This window comes from Polypterus senegalus, chromosome 16, assembly GCF_016835505.1.
Source record: "Polypterus senegalus isolate Bchr_013 chromosome 16, ASM1683550v1, whole genome shotgun sequence".
NCBI lineage: Eukaryota > Metazoa > Chordata > Cladistia > Polypteriformes > Polypteridae > Polypterus > Polypterus senegalus.
This window is the reverse complement of record NC_053169.1, coordinates 54302842-54319573: the sequence shown is the minus strand read 5'-3', so window position 1 is coordinate 54319573 and position 16732 is coordinate 54302842. Positions and strand designations below refer to the sequence as shown.

General features: G+C 34.6%; 1 protein-coding gene across 2 annotated transcripts in view; it reads right to left on the bottom strand.

The window, feature by feature from the left end:
* Positions 1-908: 908 nt before the first annotated feature.
* Positions 909-16732, bottom strand: part of tsnax (translin-associated factor X) — a 79559-nt gene continuing 63735 nt past the window's right edge. For both annotated transcript variants that reach the window (XM_039738174.1, XM_039738175.1), the window contains exons 5-6: positions 10784-10908; positions 909-1735 (exon numbers count right to left, since the gene is read on the bottom strand). In XM_039738174.1, coding sequence (XP_039594108.1) covers positions 1355-1735; positions 10784-10908 — 506 coding nt within the window. In that variant the 3' untranslated portion in view covers positions 909-1354. The remainder of the gene's footprint in view (positions 1736-10783; positions 10909-16732) is intronic.

Below are 16732 nucleotides of genomic sequence, written 5' to 3'. Positions count from 1 at the left end.
GCATCAGGCACTGCAAGGCTCATAAGGGTATTTGGTAAAATGAATGCACCAAAATACAGGAAAATCCCAGAGGAAAATCTGAATCACTCAGGAAGAAACTTAAGTTTTGGGAGATTTGTTGTCCAGCAATATAGAAATCTTAAGCATAAAGCCAAAGCTGCAAAGGCATGGCTTCAAAACAAAAGTGATAATATCCTGAAGTGGCTGAGTCAGAGTCCACACCTCAGTCCAATTAAGAATTTACTGTATGGCTGGACTTGAAAAAATCTGTTCACTCAAAATCAACATGAAACATGCCAGAGATGAAGCATGTTTTTGCAAAGAAGAATGGAGAAAAATGATAGTATCCAGATGTGCTGAGCAGATAGAGAAACCTGTCCACATAGAGCTGAGGCTGAAGTTGCTGCCAAATGTACATTTACTAAATACTTATGCAATTAATACTTTGTGTTTTAAATTTGTAATTAATTTAGACCACTTTGCACAATTCTGTTATCGTTTTGACAAAAACGCCAAGTTAAATCCACTGTGATTCAATGTTGCATAATGATAAACGATTGTGAAAACATCCAAGTGGGGAAAGAACACTATAGGCACTGTACATATTTTGCTACTGCCTCTTGTTTTTCACAACATTTATGTCTGTATTTTCAAATCACTTCATGATAACACAGTGAAAGGATGCTTTAGAAAGCTATTTGAATTTAAAATGTTTGTGCAATTATAGTTGTATTATGTATTTAAAAAGTATATACTGAAGAATAAATATTCATACTTTCATGAGTGCTCCATGTGTGACATATATACATTTCAGCAAAGAGTCTTATTTTTATGAGATACTATCAAATATATCAGAATATTCAGAAAATGTTTCAATCTGTGTAACCAACACCACCAACAAGACACCATCAGGCACAGATCTGTTTATTTTACTCCCCAGTCTATATATTTTTATTTTTTCACATTTCTGTATGGAGATGTCATTCAAGGGATGTCATATTTCCACCTTTCAGAGGTCATGTACTGTACGTCAATCAATACAAATTAAATGATAAAAACATTTAAAGTCTGGGGAAAAAAACTTGGAATCAAATTATGCTTTTTACATGTAGCTTGTAAATAACAGAAACACCATTGAGTATGTATTAAATTCAAGATTACCTAGAATTAAGTGCCATAATATAATCTTTGCTTTTTGAAACACCCAACAATTACAAGTATAAGGCTGTGTTCTTGCCATTGCTAACGAAAGCCTGTGATCTGGTAACTAACACAAGTAAACAATATGTATTCAGCACTATGAGTAACAAATAGCTATGTTTCTGCTAACTCTCTGGAAACATACATTTTATGACTAGGACATTACTTCATCAGGTTCAATCATTGCAGCTCTTGATGTAAACACATCAGCCAACATGTGTTTGGGAATTTCAGAGCCACGCACTTTTAGTGTATAGCAAGCATCTTCTACTTTTCCTAAACTTTGTTTTAAAGTGTACAGCTTCTTGGAGACTTCATATGGGCCAGTGTTGCCAATATACGAGAAACCATCATAAATATGGCGAAGGAACTGGCAGAGCTTGAACGGTGTTTCAATATCCCCATTGCCAACGCTGTTAATGCACATCCTCATTAGCTCTCCAGTAAGATCCGCTATTCCTAAGAGATAGTCAATGGCAGTCACTTGAAAAAATAAAACTCTTCCTTGTTGTTCTGGATGATCAGTTGATGTGCCCTAGATTGCAAAAAAAAAAAAATCAGTATTTCCTACATGTGTTCATTTAATTACAATGATCCATTAAAATGTCTCCTCTAAAATAAATTCAACTCATATAGTGGTCTATTACTTTGCTTAGAAAAATTATTATTATTATAATGGTACAGAATTGGCAATTGTGTTTATTTCATTTTATAGCATAAACATATTTTTGATTCTTGGTAGCTATACTATGAATAAAGAATTTTGCTGAAGTTTCATGTTAAGCAGCTGTAGTTGTCTTTTAAAACCAAGCAATGTAGCCCTGAAAATAATTGCCAATTTAGAGTTCAGCTCTGATTCACTTTGTGATATATTCTAGTATTATATGGTATTTATACACAATATATTGCTTGAACAAACGCACATGTATATCTAGGATTTCAAGGTGAGATTACCAGAGGGCTAGGCTCACTGGCCAGGACACCAGCCAACAGCAATAACTGATAAAGTTCTACAAATATCAAATATGACTGATGCCTTAAAAGAAATTCCAGGATAAATATACATTTCTGGAAGTAGTGGTTTATAATGAAGAAAAAAACACTATGATCTCAGGCTAACATTTTTTACTGTCAGCATTTATTTTGCCATTGGAAATTACACAATCTGATACTCATTTGACTGCAGTAAATAAAGGCTGCCTGCAATTGCTGCCAACTCATCACAGGAAGCATTGGAAAACCAACTTATGACATAAGTATCCCATTCCCTGTGGAAAACAATAGGGATGAAAGCTTGTCACTCAAAATGTGGTCAAAGGGGTCAACACAGCAGCTGCTTTAAAATATTTATTCTTGGTCCTTGTTGCCCAAGCATATGGAAATATGGTTAATAATAGGAAAAAATGTTTATATGAGAGGGAGGAAATGCCACAACCACCACCTGGACATGGTATTAAATGTACTGGACTGAAGCCACTTAAAGAACATCTGCTGTTTATTTGGCACCATGTCAGTGCCACAGCCCATTAAACCTTTAGTGTGTCTCCAAAAGTAAGCCGCTGAGAAACTTCCGATAAAATCAATGGCTGATAACTAAAATAAGCAAGAAATGTACAAAATAACCAAATTTGTTATCAGCAATACAAACAGAACTAAATAAAGTACTAAACATGAAGTCACATTAATTTCATGTTAAAAATGAAGGAATAGAAATCAAATGCAGTTTGCTCCAATCATCTTCCTATTGTTAGTTCCTTTTCAATCATATTTAATTTTAGCTGTATTGCCAACCAACCCCTAGCTGAAAGTAAAACTACTTACAACAAAAACGTAATACGTTGATAAAATGTTAAATTATATTGTTAAAACTGTTCAGTAATAGTGAAAAAATATACTGCTCAGACTAATAAGACAGCATTTGAAATTCAACTAGTCACTATGCCACAAAAAGATATAGCAGCATTGGAGGCTTTGCAGAGAAGAGCAACCTGCTGCATCCTGGGACTGAAAGAGATGTCTTATTTTGACAAAGTTATCCCTCTTTAGTCTTGGGCAGATACATCTACATAGAGACCTAATCTGCATCTTTAGAATTCTCAAAAGCATTGATAAAATAGTTCCAACAAAAAATATCAACTCACACTTCCCTTATTAATCACTGGTTCCCAACAAACACACTCCTCAGTTAGTAGTGAGCAAATATATACACAAAAAAAGTGACAAGTGAATATATATGTTAAATAAAGTGAAATAATGGAGATAAAATATGCGTAATTTCCTCAGGTCCTTTAGCTAGTTATCGTACATGTTTATAGTAAAAAGTAACAAAAAGATGGCAAATGTGTATCCTCTCCTGTTCCTTACTTTTTATTTTAAGTATGCACACTATAGCCAAAGAAGAAACATATAAACATATCAAATATAAAGTTTCTTTAACGAGTTGTGGAGCTGAAAATATACCAGACTTAAATCCATGAATGAGTTATGAATTTGGTTTTCTTATTTTCTGGAAATTACTTTCATTTACTAATTTTTATCATTATTTCTAGTACATCATTTCAATACCAGTTTGGTATGCCAGTTATTCATTGGTGCTGCCATTCTGTATTTGTTTTCATCACCTTGGGCACATCGTTTATGAGAATGATACCTGTTGCAGGTCATGCAGGCATGACACGACGTCATTTTACCACCAATATTTAAGATAGTATCACGCAGTACTCAGTATTATTACTTTGGATTAAACTTAAAATTCAATTTGATTTCATTCCTGAGTTGTTATAACTAAGTATAACAGCTATGACCTTTTACTTTTTTTTTTTTACTAGACTTGATCCTGGGATCTTGTTTATGTTTTGAAGATTCATCATTTTGTTTCTTCTGGTTTCTTAGATTCCAGCCTGTCCCCTGAGCACAATTTTGTCTGTTCCTCGGTCTTTAATGTATCTCCTCCTGAATTTTTCACACTAAGTTCATTGGGTACCCATAACAGAATAAAAAGAAAAAAAATAACACCTTACTGGTGCATGTTGGGCTGGTGAGACAGAGATTATTTGAGTTCTGCAAAAATAGCAGATGTCTTACAAAGCAGTAAAATAGATTAAAGTGATGACAGCCTGCAAAGATGAACACATTTTTGTCTCTTAGTGGTGAATGATATGACCTTTCAAAGGTGGAAACCCGGAACATGATGGTAAAGCATTGGAAATCCCACCTCCAAACACTAAAGCACTGTCAATCATCAATGTTGCTAAAACACAGAACAGGAGGTACTTTAAAAAGTTTGATATTTATAGTACAAATAAAAGCCCAACAAAGACAACATTTAACTAGACTACAAACAAAAACACATTCATACAGCCCTGGTACATTTGCATTATGTCCATATCTTATATCTACTTTAAAATGTTGTTCTTTATTGTTTTGCTAACTATTGTTCTTTTCTTTTAATCACTTATACAATATGTATGTTATATATTCTATGGATATGTGCCTTGAGATAAACATGCCTGCTAAATAAGTAATAAGAATAATGATCCACTCACGTATAATCAGAAAATGACATTTAGTACATTAACTTGTTTCACATGAAAAACAAATTGGGACTAAAAGCATAACAATTTATGTATTCTTGTAAAAGAGACAATGGAAATGATATTACAGAGACATGTAGCCACAAGATATAAAAATAGATTAATGACTATAACAGTTTTTGAAAAATTACAAGTGGTTTCACTTGGGTTTTTTCTGCCCAAAACTTCCATGGTCTCCCTAGATACAACAGGCAAAAATGACCCAAAGCACAAACTGTTTCACAACTTTCTCTTTTATTATGGCAGTTTGTGCAAGCAACATTCTTCTTGTATTCCTATTATGTGAGATTACCCAGTTCATCCAGCTGAAATGGAGGCAACCCATTATAAGATTTCACAGAGCAATTTACATTTGACGGAAACAGCTGTTCTTTTGTATTGGACAAAAGGTGATCCATTTCAGTGATATTAAAAGAAACTATCTATTTAAAAATACAAATAAGCTGCTCCTGGAACTGATGAATGAATACACAATCTTAGTCTAAAACACTGCACAGCATTATACTGAGAACATCCAGACCTTTTACTTCACTTATGAACATTCAAACTGTAATATATGTTGGAATATATTCAAAATTCATATATGAATTAAAGCCCATATTTTATATATAGATAGTACACTGACTAAATCAGTTAAACAGAAAAAACCTAAAATATTGTTGGAAATGTTACCATTTTTACATATTGAACACATCTCTAAAAATATCTAAAAATTAAATACTACAATTTACAAACATTTTGTATTTATTAGTTGCATAAACATATCCAGCTTTAATGGTTGTAATGTTTATACACAGCACTTCATCAGTCATTCATGTCGATGCTCTGTGTATAAAGTCATCTGTAGCAAACATTAAAATAATATTGTTAATATTTAATTATCCTTGGTAGAAAGATTAATGTTTATAGTTTTACTAAGACTGCATAAACAAAACCTCTTTAAAGACATTTGGGAATTTCTCTAGTCAACATTGTCTCCACCCCCAAATCAAAAGCCACAAAACTTGATTGACTTGTTTGACCTTAAGTTCAGCCAGGTGAAGACAACTCCTGAAGTGAACACATACTCTGACCCTTTTAACTCTTCAGGATGTTGTGACCACAATGAAGAATCATAGGCTGGTGATTTATTGAAAATTATTATTATGATTTTTTTATTTGGCAGTTGTCTTTAAGCCAGGACAATAAACAAAATTAATATACATACAATACAAAATATGTTATCAGAAGGTGCAAACTTTACAATCAAAACTAAACAGATTTTAAAGAACAGCACAGGAAACTAGACAGTCTAAAAATTTGATGAAAACTAACAATCTAACAAAATTACAGAAATTAAGGATAAGCCTTACACAAAAAACAGCATGGTGACACAGTGCTTAGAGTTGCTGCTTCACAGTTCCAGAATCCTAGGATCAAATCAAAGGCCTACCTATTGTGTGCATGGAGACTGCATGCTCCTCCAGTGTCTGAACAGATTTTCTCACGGCAGTTCATTTTCCTTCTGATGTTGTGCAAATGTGGCCCTGCACGAATGTGAATATGTATGCATGAGTGTGTTTTGTGATGTACTGCCAGTTCATCCAGGGATGGTTCCTATTTTACATTCACTGCTGTCTGGATATGATTTGGCCCATGAAACTCTGAATTGGATTAAGCAGTTGTGAAAATGTATTGACCCTTACAATGCAGGGTATTGCTACAAAAAGACATCTGCATGTTTCCTTGGAAATTTCACTGTGAGAAACTATTACTATGAAATGGAAGTTAAAGGGTAACTAACTGACTGAGAGAAGATCTGCAAGACTAAGAAAAAAGAAAAAAGAAAACAGAACTGTTCATAAGCTGATAAGGGAAAGCACAACATAAAAATCAGTGCAAAGGACCACGCAAAAAGTTTAGCTTGGATAGGTCCATAGTATACCATTTCTAACAAAAAAAATCTGGAGAGAGAAGTGAATAAGAAACATTCGAAAAAACCTCACACACATAGTACCTAAGTAAAGCAGAAAGATTGCAAAACTATGTTATATGAACAGGTGAAACGGGAGACTTTTTCTTTTTGGCTGCAACTGAATGGCAAGAACATCTTGCCAGTTGCTAAGCATGGGAGCAGTGTGTCAGCTAGTAGCAAAGCAAATATTGTACAGACTTGAGAACAACTTTTCAAGTAAATATCAACAAATATAAGTAGCTAATGTAAAAACAAATTTAAGCTGAAGAGAGGCTACATATTTTCTGCAAGACAAAGATTAAACACACAAGTCAGAATCAATCACAAAGTACTTAAAGGTATGAAGATAAAGGTTTTGAAATGGTCTTTACAATGGAAATGCACCTAGACACCTACACAAAGAATTTGAAACCTCTAGCTCTTATAATTTGGCTGAAACGCTATGCTAAAAGAGGTGGGAAACTTCCAAAGCCCGGACACGAGTATAAGACTACTGTATTAATTATTAATAAGTACTAAATACAGAATCACAATCTAAGAGAAACAAAATCTAAAAGTATCAGAAAAATAGGGAAACAAACAAAATAAAAAACAAAATACAAAGAATACAAAGTTCAATAATAGGTCCAAAATTCCAACCAAAAATATGACGTTTCACACGAAATACAAACTTAACAGAAAAGCAAAAATTTAAAAAATCCAGAAATCAATCCTTAAATGTTGAACAGATCGATCAAAAATAAAAATAGTCAAATCACCAAAAGTTGCGGAATTGATAAGGTGCCGTGATTATTAAGGAAGGAGAACCTTGAATACTAGAAGAAATATGGAAGATCTGCAGTGAAATTTAGGAGACAGGTAAATTGAATGGTGTAAATCATGCCTGGTGGCATAACCAAAAAAGAGAGATCTCATGAGCTGCACAAATTACAGAACAATGGTGTTGTTTTCACATATGTGCAAAATGATGCCGAACACTCTGCATGAAAAGATTGAGAGGTGCCATGGAAGAAAACCTAAGTGAGTAACAAGGGAGCAACAGAAAAGATAGAAGTACCATCCTACAGATCCTGACACTTTGCTTTGCATTTTTAGAGTAATTAATCAAAGCAAGAAACTTCTATTGTTTCATTGACGTTAAGAAAAGGCATTTCACTCTGTATGCCATGAAGGACTATGAAACTCAATTGCAACCATGGGAGTAACAGAAAAGATGACTGGAGAAATAAAAGGCTTATATGAAATGTCAGAGATGGCTTTTAAGGCCAAGAAAGGACAGATTGATGGGAAAGAGCAACAATAGGAAGCACATAAGACCATCCACATTCTTGTAATTATACATAACAATTCTGGGGAAAAATACAGATGGAGAGGATGAAAGCGCAAGACCATGTATGTGTACAGGGAACCATTGCTAATGACTTATGATTTGTAGACGATACAGATCTGTTGGCAAAAGAGGAAAACCAATTGCAAACTCAGCAGAGAGAATATTATCAATCTGGTTAAGAATTTGGACTTCATATCAACAGGGACAAGACAAAAACAAAAGTGATGGGTAACAACAATGTAGCATGTGTATACATAAATAGCATACAACTAGAATGTGCAGACTAGTTCACATATTTGAGAAGTTTGAGAACTAGAAGTAATGACTACAGTAAAGAAATTCGAAGGAGAATCAAGATAGTATGTTCTGCAAGTCTGGTAACAATACAGAAGAGCAAGAATATTAAAATAACAGCCAAAATGCAAAAATAATAATAAGACCACCAACATTCTTGCAATTATTCATAAAAATTCTGGAAAAAATATGGACAGAGAAGATGAAAGTGTAAGACCATGTAGGTGTGATAATACAGGGATGCATGTGTGTTTTTTACATTGCAACAAGCATATGAATCCTGGACTTTAAAAGTAGGAGATGTAAGGAGGTTGAATGCATTTGAAATAGTGTGTTATAGGAAACTAATAAGAATATACTGGTAGGATATGGTGAGCGACAAAAAGATTTCTAAAAACTTCAACAGATGAATAATGGTTGTTGACATGATTAAAGCAAGGAAATTGCACTTGTTTAGACATATACAGCATAAAGAATGGGAGACAACAGACTGGTAAAGACACTGATAATTGGTAGGTTGGAAGAGGTGAGAAAATGAAAACGACAAAGAAGACGATGGCTGGATGATATCAAGGAATGGAAAGGTTTGGGCAAGAAAGAAGGTTCCTATTGTTGGCCTCAATGGTCCATAGAATGATGGTGTACAAAGTGAGAGAAAAAAGACCAAAAGACTTACAAAAAGAAGAGGGGGACAAACCAGAAAAATATGTCTCAGCATAAAAAGGAAACAAACAAAACTAAAAAAAACTACAAAATCATAAACAGAAAGCATAAAACCTAATAAAAAAAAAGGATTTCCTTAACAAACTCAGTTTCATTAACAAATAAAGAAAAAAATTGAAAAATAAACGAGTAGGCAAAACGAAAGATGGAACCCCATTAAAACCAGGATGGAAGGGTTTCAAGGAGTTACGTCAGGTTGAAGATTGAATGCTACAGTTGATGAGCTACTTAGAATATAAAGACAATATTTTAAGAAAAAGAGGCCATTCAGTCCAACATAGCCTTTGAAAAAAAATAAATGAATAGGAATAAATGAAAATATCTAGTCAGATTTGCAGGACCTCATATTGCTATAAGTGATCATTTTTAGTAACTTACTCCAAGCATCTGTGTGAAGAAATGCTTTCTAATGTTAATGTGAAATACACCTTCAGCCATTTTCCATCTCTGTTTCAGTGTTCTTGTCAAAGAACGTATTAATGAAGTGTCAAGACATTTTGTATACGTCTTTTTGTGTATTGTGGGGTTCTACATATGAAATATATATAATTCTAATGTTCATTTTACATTTGGAATCAAGATTATAAAGTTTAAAAAGTCTTCTTATTCTAAACTTACAAAAAATTGTTCTGAATGTTACCCTACCACAGGCTATAAATATGGTGCTAACTGCAATATGCTCTATCAGAGGATAAAATTACTTTGTGGTATCTCTTAAAGTTAGTTAGCTATTCCCTGAAGTAGTCCCTTATGCTAGGATTGTTAATTTTGGTTTTAACTTAACTCTGACTTTGAGTGAAAAGTAAGGTCTTGTCTTTTAGTCCCTGATTGCCTGGATTTAGTTTGATCCCATGGTTTTGACCCCTTGCTGTTCCTCATTCTGCTATGTAATATGTTGTATAGTTGTAGGATAACCTGTATTTATTTATGCTCAGAACAGTGTGCTATGTATTGTAACATGACGTGCTATTGTTAATTTGAAAGTGGACAGTGAGACGTCTAAAATTTGAAATTCTTTCTCATAAGGCATGCTGTCAATATCCATATCCTTGTATTGTGTAATTACATCTAACATTTGATTTCCTATTTGAAAACTTTTCTTTGCAATAAATGTCTTCTCCCACATACTGTATCCACCCAAGTCTACATTCTGACTGTACAGTATCTGCCAATCCATCTAATTTATTGTCAACCTCAAACCATAATCTTTTTTTTTTATAATTTTACACAGACTAAAAAATTCTATCAACTTCAGCAATGATCCTTAAAGGACCCACTTTAAACAGGACTAACAATGAATCACTTCCCAAGAATATTTTAATTAATAAAGAACAAAGGTCAGATATTTCCTTTTTTTCCACTTCTTTGATACCTTTTTACTGTTTATTCTGAGTGGTAAACATACCAAGCTTATAATTTTAGGAAAAAGCTTAAAACACATTACACTTGTTTATAGTTCATCTTTAAAAGTTTCATCTTATTTCAACATAAAGGACTGGTGAATTAACTTCTGGTGCAGATTTGTCTGCCTTTTGTCTTACTGTACTCTTTGTGTTGCTCTAATCAGCTGACCGCTATATTTTCCCCAACAAATAAGTACTTGATTCCATGGTTACCTGTGTTCTTACAATAAAATGATAGAATCAGCCAAAAAGTCACAAGAAATAAAAATATAAATATTGATTATACCTGTGATCCTTCAATGTTTTCATTGTCAGCAAAGATCAAGCGTTGGTTGATTTCCTGCAGACTTAGCAATGAACGTTCCTTAATGAAATGCTGGAAAGATATAGCCTCAACATATTCTTGTATCCCTGAAACAATATAAAAAATGTTTTCAGTATTTAAAAATGAATCAGTGGCACATTTTTCTGATTTTTAGAACAGATGGCCCTGAACCAGAATGGATCAGCTGCCTAAATTTGAGGCTAAAGTGACATAAGTGGTGCCTCTAAACAGGTCACTGTTTACTGCTGAAAATGTTCACTGCAAAGTTTATTAAGTTTTATGAATGCTTTGTATGTTGCAGCTTTATTTGTTCTTTAGCCTTCCTTCTGTAATAATGTCCAAAATACAAAAAAGAGTTGTCCTGTTCTACCAGGATCCTAATGCTCCTAAAAGGTTTACCTTATACACTGATTATAAAACAAGAGTGCAGACAATGAACAATCCAGAAACTTAACTCTTTAAAGTTTTTCAGCTAACCTAAATGGACCCTGTAAAGAAAGGGGATACTGGGACCCACTCCTGGAGCAAGGCCTGGGAAAAGTGCTTGCCTGCGAGTGCTTTTCATGTCCATTTGACATCAGTGGCCAAGCTGGGCTCATTCAGAAGAAGCAAAATTGTACTGCTGTGTATGTTCACCACTTGAAATATGAAGGGTGGCTAAAAATTTGTGTGGGAAAGATATGGACAAACTGTGTTTCACAATGGAACTGACTCTTGTGATACGGACTGTATCTAGTGGGTGGGATGTGATGGGGAGGAATGACCTGACTTTTTTGATACACACAAGTTCAAAAATGTACAGGTTCCCATAGCACCTTGATCCAAAGATGAATAATGAACTTTGCTGTCTTGTAATCTAACCCATCAAATAATAGGAGGTGAGCTGATGGATCACTTCCTAGACAGACCCAAGATATCTAAAAGGGTAGTAAGGGCATGAGATATGCCTCTGTTCAAGATGAGTTCAACACCTCACCATTAAAAGGGGTGTTATAGATTATAGATTAGGTATATCAACAACAACATTTATTTATATAGCACATTTTCATACAAACAGTAGCTCAAAGTGCTTTACATAATAAAGAATAGAAAAATAAAAGACACAATAAGAAAACAAAATAAATCAACATTAATTAACATCGAATAAAAGTAAGGTTCAATGGCCAGGGTGGACAGAAAAAACAAAAAAACTCCAGATGGCTGGAGAAAAAATAAAATCTGTAGGGATTCCAGACCATGAAACCGCCCAGTCCCCTCTATGGCAATATGTCATGGAATCTGAATGTGCCATATTCAGAATGTTAGCTATGGTGTTGTCTATAAGATGCTGTGGCTAAAAAGTGATGAATGTTTGTTATCACAGCAACCCCAAGACACGCTGGTTAACAGCAATGGTGAAAAAGGTGACAGTGACAGAAAGAGACCTTCCATATAATGGACGGATCTCGGGGTCAGACTAAGCAGTACTGACAGGCCAAAAAGACTACAAGTGCAACTGAAACCAATTTGAAGGCCTTTACATGGGAACAGTTTAGTGGGGTCATGCTGGGTGACTTTCTGGTGATCCCAAAGAAATTTTGGAAAACCATTTTACAGGACAGGGAGAGTAAGCAGGATGTTGCCAGGCTGCTCTCACCAATAGTGGGGAAATGTTGAATTCAACTTGAGATATTTATTGGGTAGTTGAAAAAACACTTTTAGAAACAAAGTAAATATGCTTTCTTCTGAGGCAACAGTGAGGTAGTCAACTTGTTAGATTTCATTTTCACAGGTGAGGCCACTATATTCTGGTTAAAAAAAGATCATTACCAATGAAGCTGCAACGTTGGTAGACATTTGACCATAAAAGCATGACACATTGTAGGGTGTCATAGTTAATATATTGTACCTATTTAAAAATGAGTGAAAATTACAAACTGTATCTCACGATAAGCAGATGGGGAAAGTATTCAACATTTAAAGGAATTATTACAATAGTGTGTTCTCCATTAACCAAAACATTACACTGTTTAGCCTGACTGGAAAAGTTTAAACATAGGGGTAGCAGAATGTAGACTTCAGCCAGAGCAATACAGACTCTGCTTTTAATAGAAAACTGAAAAAAACTGTGGTAGCATGCCAATCTTTTTCACATGTTCAGCAGATTTGCATGTTTGTGATATCTTGTGGATGATTTAATGAAATGTGACTTTGGGATCATTAATGAATGACATTTAGTCATTGTAGTTTCCGAGTTAAGTTATCTTTGCAGGAGTCATGTTAAGTCAAATCAATTTAAATGGGATACCTGATGCTGAAAAGTAGGGATGTCACAATCCCAGTATTTTTGTATTTAATACCAATACCACTAAAATTGCATGATACTCAATACCTATTCAGTACTACAGCAGAAACAAATCCCATTCAATAATACAAATACCAATAATAACAACAATTCTTCACATTTATGCTTGCTGGTTAGGATTTATATTAAAAGTACTTGCATTATTTAAATGATTAGTTTTATGCTATTATCTGTAATATAAACTACATAAATACAAACAGTAATAGCAACTTTAAAATGGTGGTATAGCCAAACATGTAGTTACCCAACTATTATTAAAGTAAACTAGTACTAAGATTTATAAATATCAGAATGGTACTGGGAAATATTCACAAAATTCAATATCTCAATATTTATCAAATATATGATGACATCTACTGATATTTAAATATATGTTAGTAAAGATAATTATACTGTACCCTCTACAGTACCAGTACTATATGTGAAAAAGATGTATTACTTTACATAGTATTTCAAAATTTAACCAGTCAAAAAAAATTATATCCAGAGAATGTTTTTTTTTTTACTTAATGCACTATGAACAATTCTTTTGAAATAATCTTAATATTTTAAGTCACTGTAATAAAAGCATTCAATAAATGATTTTATAATAAGATTTTACTGAACTCAAATTTAAATATTTCAAATGTACAAAAAAAATAAAAAATAAAACTGCTCCTTCAAATAGACAGATGCTTTAGTTCACACTTTAACTTTTTAATTACTCCAAATACATAAACAATATAGACAAAACAGGACAAAAAAACAATAACCGAATAGGTCAAACAAAAAATAGACAAATTAATGGCTATACACAAAGTGCATGCGGCCATAGACATCATGTGCTTTTGTTAACCCAGTACTGTATTCTGAGAACTGCCACAAGTTGTAGAAAAACAAACATTTAAACTCTCAGCCTTGAGTGACACTCTGTGCCAAGTAACTATGTTTCCATCTGTGCTAAATTCTCTAGTTGCTGGAATATAATGGTATTTCTTTGATAGGTGACATACTCAAAGTAAATTGGCTTTCCACCATTCTAGAGGATCACACTCTCAGTCTTCACCAGCCATTTGCAAATAGCTTTGCAGCTCAACTACATGTCTACAGGCAAGATCAGTTCCAGAAGTGTTTGGAGCTTTATTAACCCTGCTATACATGGGACTTTCAGGAAACATTCACCAACATACCTTTCAAATATCTGACAAACAGTATGTTTGTCACATTTTAGGAGTTATACTAATGAATAACAATTCACTTTAAAAAAATCAAACAAATGACACAAATTTAGTACAGTAATCCCTCGCTACTTTGCGGTTCACTTTTCGCGGATTCACAACTTCGCGGGTTTTTAAATATAGTAGTAGTATTTCCTAGTCTAAGAACAACAAAACAAGTTCGGTGACTAAGTGAATTGTAACACGGGATGTGATTGTTACATGGGAGGGAGACGACAAATCACAGCTTCCCGCTTTCTAATCGGTCCCGTGATTGGTGCTTTGACTGATGCCCAGATCCCACAGCACCTCCCATTGTCTCTCTGTCGCGGCCATTTCGCTTCATGCTTTCTCGCCGAGCGGTTTACTTTACACTGTACTGTGTGTGATTTTTTGTGGTTTCTTTGTGTTGAACCGCTTAATTTTCACCCCCTGCAATGGCTCCCAAACGTGCTCCTTCTTCCAAGGCTGGTGCTGAGCCTAAACGCCAACGAAGAATGATGACGATCACTAAGAAGGTGAAATTTCTGGATATGTTGAAGGAAGGAAGAACGTTCGCAGCTGTGGCTGCAGACTGGCTAAGGATCTGCAAGAGCGGTCACAGGAATGGGACGACGATATGGTTCGATCGGTCCAATTTTGCAACAAGGTCGACGATGTCATGACCGCCTAACAGCTGCTCTTCGACCGGAAAAAGAAGCAGCGGCAGCAACTCCCAATCACAATGTTTTTGCAGCCTCGCAAAAAAGAGCCAGTTCCTCCTACTACTACGGATACACCTTCGGAAACCGTGGAAGAGGTGCCCCAGGAAATGGCACCGCCATCTGAAGAGACGTAAAATACAGTCATCGGCTGCACAGTAAAGGTCATCATCACTTTCATCGTCATCATTTTTACTGCACAGCATATTCATCAGCATCATCATGTCATATATTGGTACATGTACTTCGCTATACAGTAACTGTAAACTTATCTACCGATTTCATATTGCTTAACAGTTGTCCCTGTTATTAATAGAGTAAAGGGTGGGTTGTAAACAGTACAGGGAGGGTTCAAAAACGTCCAAATACACGTTAAATAAATAAATATGGTGTCCCTACTTCGCGGAAATTCAGTTATTGCAGCTGGCCTTGGAACATATCTCCCTCGATAAACGAGGGATTACTGTATTGATATATTTTATATTCAGCAATAAAGTATGCTATTTTGCCCGCCCTGCTAACTGGCATATTTGCAGTACTTTGTGCTTCAAAGCACTAAATAAAGTTTATTTTGGTATTAACAAATGGATCAGCTCATTTCGTCAACATTGTAGACAAGCCAAATAGTCACTTTCTCTGAAATTTATCTCCATTTTACTTTCTACCACTGTTGGTAATGAAAACACTACCAGTGCTTAAACAGAAATCTGCACACATGCTTGATGCAAATCAGAGAATGAAAGTGAAGGCAGCGTACATATTTCAGGCCCTGTGTAGGATACAATATTAAAACAAATTATTAATCTCACCATCATTTTGTCTCCTATTACGACTTCATGAAACTACAAGTTAAACGATTAAAAAAAATCACATCTAATAGCTCAATATAGAACTGTTAAAGCACACACAATTCTATTTCTGCACTAACTCCATAATAGGGTAAAATTGCCAATAACAAAAGCATGTGTGTGTGTTTATTTTGGCTTTTTTTCCTTTTTAACAATAATCAGGGTGAGTAATACAATTGTGTGCTAAAATTCACCTGCCTCAAACACTAACCTTTCCAGATATGTTTTTCTTTTCAACATGTGTTGATGTAGTGCTGTAGCATCATTCTGACCACTGTGAGCCATTTTTACAAATAAGCAGCCAGCTAAATAAGCAGCTGCAAGTAACTAACTTTGGCCTCATATTTTTATTCATGCTTTTCTCACATATTATTATGTCTTCTGGAGTAAGCTGTTTATTTGCAGTAACGCATGAGTACAGTACCAACTTTCATTAGGTAGTACCAATACTATAAAAAAGCTAGTATAGAAGTACCAGTTCTTAAATAATAATAATGATGATTCCATGATGTTGTTATTGTACATGTACAACAAAATTGCACTCTACTTCTGACCAGAGCACAGGGTCAGCTATTGTACAGCGCCCTTGGAGTAACTGCAGGTTAAGGACCTTGCTTTAAGGGCCCAACAGAATAGAATCCCTTCCAACAATAATGAGTTTTAAACCACCAACCTTCTGGACACCAGCGCAGGTCCTTAGCCTCAGTGCCACCACTCTTGTGACATCCCTACTGACATGGGTGTGCTTTGTCTTCTGACTAGTTTATGATTTTCAAGGATAAGATATAAATGATGCAGCCAGGGTTTAGATAAAAAACAGC